The sequence below is a fragment of the Lissotriton vulgaris genome, chromosome 1_2 (assembly GCF_964263255.1).
Source record: "Lissotriton vulgaris chromosome 1_2, aLisVul1.2, whole genome shotgun sequence".
Taxonomy (NCBI): Eukaryota; Metazoa; Chordata; class Amphibia; order Caudata; family Salamandridae; genus Lissotriton; species Lissotriton vulgaris.
The window spans coordinates 361,085,265-361,093,815 of NC_141686.1; the positions used below are offsets into that span (position 1 = coordinate 361,085,265).

Consider the following 8,551-nt stretch of genomic DNA (forward strand, 5'->3'; position numbering starts at 1 on the left):
CATGGTTCCACAGCAACCACAGCACCGAGACCGCCCTCATCGCCGCCACCGACGACATCAGGACCCTGCTAGACAATGGGGAAACTGCAATGGGGAGACCTCTCCGCCGCCTTCGACACCGTCTGCCACTGCACACTACGCGCACGCCTCCACACCGCAGGGATCCAAGACAAGGCTCTGGAATGGACCACCTGCTTCCTCTCTGGCAGAACCCAGAGCGTCCGCCTCCCCTCGTTCCATTCCGAAGTCTCCGAGATCATCTGCGGCGTACCCCAAGGATCCTCCCTCAGCCCGACACTGTTCAACATTTACATGACCCCGCTCGCACACGTCGCCCGACAGCACAACCTCAACATAATCTCCGATGACACTCAACTGATCCTCTCCCTCACCAAGGACCCCATCACCACCAAAGACAACCTCCATGAAGGAATGAAGGCCGTCGCCGACTGGATGAAGATCAGTCGTCTGAAGCTGAACTCGGACAAGCCTCGGCTCCAACCCGTCAGCCTGGCACGACTCCTAGTGGCAAATGGCACTGGGGCAGCCCCGACCCTCATCGACTACGCACATCCTCGACTCAACGCTCTTAATGACCAAGCAAGTCAACGCCGTCTCTTCCTTCTGCTTCAACACCCTCCGTATGCTCCGCAAGATCTACAGATGGATCGCGACAGATACGAGAAAGACAGTTACCCAGGCCCTCGTCAGCAGCAGACTCGACTACGGAAACGCCCTCTATGCAGGAGCCCCGACCAAGCTCATCAATCGACTACAACGCATCCAAAACGCCTCGGCACGACTGAGCCTCGATATACCACGACACAGCCGCATCACCCCCCATCTGAGAAACCTGCACTGGCCTCCCGTCCATGCACACAAAGCACTCCACAAGACCGGCCCAGCCTACCTAAACAGACGGCTCTCCTCCTACACACCCAACTGCCAGCTACGCTCTGCCGACCTCTCACTCGCCACCGTCCCGCACATCAGAAGAACAACCACCGGCAGGAGATCCTTCTTCCATCTCGCCACCAAGACATGGAACACACTCCCACTGAGCCTACAACAGACCCAAGACCTGCTGACCTTCAGGAGGATACTAAAGACCTGGCTGTTCGATCAGTAGCGGCCCCCACCTCCCCCCAGCGTCTTGAGACCCTCTTGGGTATGAAGGGCGCTTAACAAATGATTGATTGATTGGTTTACTGATTGACTGATTGATTTTTGTAGGTCTGATGACCCACTACAGCTCTTTACACATTCACTGCATTGGAATGGCTTTTCCCTAGTGTGTGTTCATTTATGTTTTTGTAGGCCAATAACCGAAAGAAGCTCTTCACACATTCACTGCAATGCTATGGTTTTTCTCCTGTGTGTGTTCGTTGATGTCTTCGAAGATTTGATAACATACTAAATCTCTTTACACATTCATTGCAATGGTATGGTTTTTCCTCAGTGTGTGTTTGAATATGTTTTCGTAGGTCTGATGACCCACTGAAGCTCTTCACACATTCACAGCACTGTAATGGCTTTTCTCCTGTGTGTGTTCGCTGATGAATCCTGAGATTTGAGGAATCACTAAAACTACTTCCACATTCACTGCAAGGGTACGGTTTTTCCCCAGTATGTGTTCGCTGATGTCTTTGTAGGTGTGATAACCGACAGAAGCTCTTCACACATTCAGAGCAATGGTATGGTTTTTCCCCTGTGTGTGTTCGCTGATGAACTTGAAGAATTGATAACTGACTGAATCTCTTCAGACATTCATTGCAATGGTATGGTTTTTCCCCAGTATGTGTTCGCTGATGTCTTTGGAGGTGTGATAACCGACTGAAGCTCTTCACACATTCACTGCAATGGTATGGTTTTTCCCCAGTGTGTATTCGCTGATGTCTTTGGAGATTTGATAACAGGTTAAAGCTCTTCACACATTCATTGCAATGGTATGGTTTTTCTTCCCCAGTGTGTGTTCGCTGATGAACTTGGAGTTGTGATAAATAACTGAAGCTCTTCACACATTCAGTGCAATGGTACGATTTTTCCCCAGTGTGTGTTTGCTGATGTCTTTTCAGGTGTGATAACTGACTGTAGCTCTTCACACATTCACTACAATGGTATGGTTTTTCTCCTGTGTGTGTTTGCTGATGTCTTTGAAGAATTGATAAGTGACCATTGCAATGGTATGGTTTTTCTTTCCCAGTGTGTGTTCGCTGATGAACTTGTAGTTGTGATAAATAACTGAAGCTCTTCACACATTCAGTGCAATGGTGCGGTTTTTGCCCAGTGTGTGTTTGCTGATGTTTTTTCAGGTGTGATAACTGACTGAAGCTCTTCACACATTCATTGCAATGGTATGGTTTTTCCCCTGTGTGTGTTCGCTGATGAACTTGGAGTTGTGATAACTGACTGAAGCTCTTCACACACTCACTGCAATGGTATGGTTTTTCTCCTGTGTGTGTTCGCTGATGTCTTTGAAGAATTGATAACTGACTGAATGCCTTCCCACATTCACTGCAATGGTACGGTTTTTCCCCTGTGTGTGTTCGCTGATGAACTTGGAGTTGTGATAACTGACGGAAGCTTTTCACACACTCAGTGCAATGGTACGGTTTTTCCCCCATGTGTATTCGCTGATGATCTTTTAGGTGTGCTAACTGGCTAAAGTTCTTCACACATTCATTGCAATTGCACGTTGCTTTTCCTGCGTGTGTTTGCTGATGGCTCTTTAGTAGTGATCACAAACTAAAGCACTTGCTGCTTGTGTATGATTTTTCTTTCTTGGTTAGTGTCTCTGGGTCGTGTTTATATTTCTCTGCATCCCATGACTGCGTTTCCCGAGGAGCTAACATGGTTGATAAAACACTTGTGTTATTCTCATATTCCCTGTATGTCTGTGGTATTTTGGATGGTTAATATCAGATTTCACAATGAAATACAAGACTCACCAACTACATATATTATAATTGTGGCAAGTAAAGCTTCTTTGTAGGTGGTTATGTTTTTATATTGTGGAATGGCTTCGCATGTTCATGAGTGAAGATCAGTCTTCTTCGGGTCGAAGCAAATTGGGACAGTCTGTTGTAGATCAGAGACCCTCTCTTTCCTGTACCCTTCAGTTGTCTGGCTCCTCTCCCTTGTGCTTTTCTCTTGTTCCTGTGGTTTGGCCAGAAACAGTTTACAATACACCTAGCACGCTGAATGGTGGTCTGCCATCATTACAGGAAGCAGAGAAATGTTGTGTCTACCTCATACCGAACACATGATCAAAGCTGGTTGTGGAGGCCTGTTTATACAGGAAGTTGTTTGTTAGTGTTGTTGCCTTAATTTTCTAGAGGTCATTTCTTAGTCCTGTTGCGTGGAGGTGCACAGCTCAGACTCTTACATCCACTGAATTGCTCTTGACTGCCTCTTCCAGCATCTATCAGTTTATGTTCAGGTTCCTCAGTCTCTATGCAGATCTTTTCCTAAATATTGGAGCTTTTTTTTTCTAACCACTTTTTTTCAGATTTTCACGATTACTGTCATTATTCACGATCATTTATGCATTCAAGGCTGGTTTCCTATTGGATGTAAAGAGATTTAAAATCACTAAATGGAAATGTAAGAGCATGTGAATACACAATACTTAACTAGTTGTAAAAGACATCTGGTCATTACCATTAACGAAAGTTACCAAGAGATATTTCACCATACACAGATATTTAACTAAATGTTCTATAGAACATGTCACATTTTACTTAATTCAGAAAAGGAGGTGATTTTTCGGTGTTTACACAGTAACTTAGTACAGAAAGAGCACACATGGAGTGCCCACTTGCTAGAGGTACAGCTTTACGAAGACGCACAAGGCTAAGATTTCATTTAACCCCTCCCGTGCTCATGACGACATCAGCTTGTCATGAGGCACGGTTGCGCTGTGCTCATGACGAGCTGAGCTTGTCATGACCCGCGCGGCGCTCACACTTGGGGATAATTCCCCTGCTGTGCTTAGCGTTCCACGGAAACGGGTGTGGCCATGACGAGCTTAACTCGTAATGAGAGCAGCACCACCGTGCAGCGTGACAAGCCGAGCTCGACACAAGCACCGTGGCGCTGCGTGCACCCTCCCTCCCCCAGCGCCGTGGGGGAATTAACCCCGCGGCGAAGGGGTTAAACAAGAAGGGATTGTATAAGAAGAGATGGTTCAGGATGTGTTGCTGTCACTTCAGTTTTAGGAATTGTATAACAGCAGTAACACTTTCAAGGCTACATTACAAAGCAAACTCTTCATGAAGTATATAATAAATATAACGCTCCAGGAATTATATAATAAAGGTAACGCTCTAGGAAGTATATAATAAAGGTAACGCTCTAGGAAGTATATAATAAAGGTAACGCTCCAGGAAGTACATAATAAATGTAACGCTCCAGGAAGTATATAATAAAAGTAACGCTCTAGGAAGTATATATTAAAGGTAACGCTCCAGGAAGAAAATAATAATGGTAACGCTCCAGCAAGTATATAATAAAGGTAACACTCCAAGAAGTATATAATAAAGGTAATGCTCCAGGGAGTATATAATAAATGTAACACTCCAGGAAGTATATAATAAAGGAGTATATAACAAAGGTAACGCTCCAGCAAGTATATAATAAAGGAGTATATAATAAAGGTAACGCTCCAGGAAGTATATAATAAAGGTAACGCTCTAGGAAGTATATAACATGCAGGTACATGCTCCATTTTGGGTCTGTTTCAGGCCTTTACTGGGCTGGGAATTGGTGTGCACTATATATTAATACTGCGGCTGATAAAGGCACTTGCTGCAAGGGTGTTACCACTTTGACCCTTTACAAGAGGGGAGCCGAGCCTTTGAAAGCACAACACCTGAAGGCAGCCTGGCCTGAGGGGAAGGTGAGGGTCCACCTGTCAGACAATATCATCAAGGGACATAAAAGAAGCCTAAGAAACACAGTGGCAGAGAGGCAAAATTGTCAGTCCAGATGGAGAAGAGCTGTGTCCTCCACTGTTTCCGGAAAAGCTTTCTAAGGTTAGGAGGCATAGAATTCCATCGGGTCGGAGCTAAGACATGGAAGGAGAAACCTCCCGTTCTGGCTCTGCTGTGACGAGGGATGTGGGCCAGGTATAGATTGGTGGAGCGTAGTTTTCTGGAGGGCATGTAAAATTGCATCCAGGCAGCTAGGCTGGGTACTCCTTGGATCTCTGTTTTTTTAGTTCAGTTTAAACAGTTGTCGTGCATCTATTTGGCCATATTCCAAATAATTTCACTACCTCCACCAGAGGTCTGATGTGAATAATAAAAAGGGTAGGACTGAGCTCCGAGCCCAGAGGGATGCCAGGAGCCAGTCCTCTTTGTGATGAGACGAAAGGGGAGTATAACTTTAGAAGACCACTCCGTTAAAAAGAAGGTAAACCAGGCCAGACCTTTGCCCTGTACCTCCAGGTCAGTGAGGCGAGTTAATATTATTGCATGTGAGACAGGGTTGAAGGCCACACTTAAATCTAGGAGTATCAGAGCCTGGGATTTGCCAGCATCTGCAGTACTGCAAAGGGATTCAGTAACTGTTAAAAGAGCAATTTTGCTTTCGGTGTTGTATGTTCTAAATCCATTTTGGGAACAATCTAACATTTTATATTGTTCTAATATTTTGGTTAGGAGATTGTTTACATGTTTCTCTTCATCCTTGGACAGAAACGACGGAAGAGAAATGAGTTAATAGTTTTCTGGCTGAGTGGCATTTAGCGAAGGCTTTTTTAGAAGACGGATAACCTTGGCGTGTTCCCATGATATTGATACTTCTTCAGTGCTCAGCAAGTTTGGCTAATTCTAGAAATATGGTTGTGACGCTCTCTTGAAATTTTTAAATATATTCAGGTTTAAATGGATCATCCAGAGATCCAGATTTCACTTGATGCATTAAGGTAGAAATAGAATCTGCGTCAAGTAGAGCCAATTGGTCCAGGGGAGCCCATTGCGAGTGGTAGGTCCCTGTGTCAAGAGAGACAGGTTTGACTGTTTTCGCACCCCTGTTAAAGTAAAGATAAAGATAATTGACCAAGCTTGCTGCAGTGGCTGTTAGAAGTTTCTGCTAATCCAGGAGTGGAGGTGGGTTTAATCAGGTTGTTCACAATAGAGAATATTTCCATGCTTTGGTGGAAGTCTCCGCCCGTTCTCTATTGGAGTCTAATAGAGGCACACTCCTTTCGATAAACCTTGAAAAGGCAAAAGGGTCCAGTTTATGCTACTGCTTTCTGATTGTGGGGTTACCGGTAATGTTGTTTTCAAAGCTAGGTGTATCAATGGTCATAGGCACCATATAACGGTTTGATCAGGTCACTGGAATAGGGGGAGCAGTTTGAAGGGTGGCCAGGTTGGGAAAAAAAGGGTCCAGAAGATGGCCGGCCTCATAGCTGAATGTTTTACTAACTGAGCTAAGTGGAAAGGGGCCAGGTCATTAGTAAAGTCCTGGATTTCTTTCTTGTTGATTAAATCAAGATGAAGATTCAAGTCTCCAATTATGCTTAAGTTGGACAATTGAAGTGAGTGCAAGGTAGAGCATTCTATTAGAGATTCCCTGGGGATGCATCAGAGCAGGGACACTGACTACAGGTCAGAGGCTCCACCACACTCTGCGTCACTCTTCCTGTGTGCGGAGGCGCTTAAAGGCAGCAGTGAGGTCCAGCAGTGGGGGACGCATCGGAGCAGAGCCATGGCAGTGACTACAGCCTCAAGGCTCCACCACACAATGCATCACTCTTACCGCAACCCGGAGCCGCTTAAAGGCAGCAGTTAGGTCCCGCTGTGGGGGCCGCATCGGAGCAGAGCCAGGGCACGAACTACAGCCCCCAGGCTCCACTGCACAAAGCATCACTCTTCCGGCACCCGGAGATGCTTATAGGCAGCAGTGTGGTACCAATGCATGGGCCTCGCTCGGGCCAAGGGCGGACCCTCCATGCCCGTCGGAGGCTGGGCTGGGCCCCCCCTCTAACTTCTACACTCCCCATTACAGGCCCACCTTGGGCAAGAAAAAGCTGAGAGCAACAGAGGCGGTAACTGTTACCTCTTTAGATACCTTTCTGGCCAAGGCAACATCGATAAATCATACTATCAGAAAAGAGAATTTCGTTGGAGTCAGGGATAGGGCAGTCATCTAATCAAGTTGTTTCTCCAACTAAAGGCGGTGTAAAGAAACTATATGGGGTTTCTCTTCCAGAATTTCCGGCAGTCTCTGTACCAACCCCCGAACATTCCAAGCCTGCCTCTACATTTAGTGGGAAACCGACTGACGCTACCTCTGTAAATGGTAAATGAAAAAGAGGTTATGCGATACTGCCCTCCATGTGACCAGCCAACAAGATCAGAAAGGCCGCTATGCCAGCGAGTTCCACATGTATGAATGGCCAGCAACATTCAGAGACTACATTTCCCTCATATTGGTGTGATCTTCTTGATAACTTTAAACAACTTTTGCAACCAATCTATGCCCGTTTAGATTCTATAGATTGCACTTAAGGTCATCCCCTCTGATGTCTGTAAAACTCTTAAAAAACTATAACTGTGAAAGTCATAATTTGCGTTTTAATTGTGAAAACATGATCCTTGGTCGTGAGTTAGCTAAATCACCCTCTACTTCCATTGGTCATCCTTGTGTTGAAAATCAGTTGGCCCCCAGCAGGGATCCTATAGGTCCAGACCATGTAGATTTGGTCCCTAGGTGTTGCCCACCGCAGGTGACCATATCAGATTCTATGCGTAAGGGGCAATCACACAACTTATCAAGACCACAGGTTATGGTAAATCTCCCGTCTACTCAGGCCAATAGCAGACCAAATCAACAATACATGAACTTCCCTCCTGCAGCTTGTCACTATGTTCAAATTTTAGTCAACGTGCCTTTATTACGTCCCAATCTTAGAAAATCTTTACTTCAGCTGATGGCCAAGGCTCGACACTGGATGACTCAAAACTCTAATCAAGGTCATCTCATCCAAAATCATTTGATAATGGCCAGAAGAACGCAGTGAATTGGGTCTGATGTAAAAACAACCGATAATGACTGGTTATTTTAACCTTTGATAATGAATGGCTAGTGAGAGACCCATTAGGGAGTTTACCGGTTGCCCCTTCACTCCATTCTCAGATTTATGCAGTCTCGTTTGGCGTTTTTTAAAGGTCTGCACCAGTATGTATTTCCACCGTACTCACTCAGGTCCTTTCTTTAGTGAGAACTGGTCATAAGCCTGCCCAGGTGGCTTTTGATGCCCTTGCTCTATCAAATAGGTACCCATTGTTGGACGATATGGAGGCATGTGAATGACTGAACTTTCCACTAAATTATTTGCCTCCTCAGTCTGTTCTTTATAACGATTTTCAAATGGTTTCTGGTTTGGTACCCGTGGAGAGGGTTCAGTTGGTTATTTTAGATCCACTAAGCAGTATTACATCCTTACCAATTGACCCTACATCATCCTTCTCACAAGTACCAACAGCAATTTGGTCGCAGGAGTCCCTAAGTGATATAAAGTTTCTCTCTAGGAATATAGCGG

The 8,551-nt window shown here is 45.4% G+C and overlaps 1 protein-coding gene across 1 annotated transcript; it reads right to left on the reverse strand.

The window, feature by feature from the left end:
- Positions 1–756: 756 nt before the first annotated feature.
- On the reverse strand, positions 757–2,652 carry LOC147736858 (uncharacterized). The gene has a single exon (XM_086953535.1). It carries the CDS (start codon positions 2,622–2,624, stop codon positions 1,359–1,361), a length of 1,266 nt encoding a protein of 421 aa, XP_086809661.1. The 5' UTR covers positions 2,625–2,652; the 3' UTR covers positions 757–1,358.
- Positions 2,653–8,551: the final 5,899 nt, after the last annotated feature.

Excerpts from the sequence above, each read along its gene's own strand:
- LOC147736858 (XM_086953535.1), bottom strand. The coding sequence starts at position 2,624 with ATGGGGGAAAAACCGTACCATTGCACTGAGTGTGTGAAAAGCTTCCGT.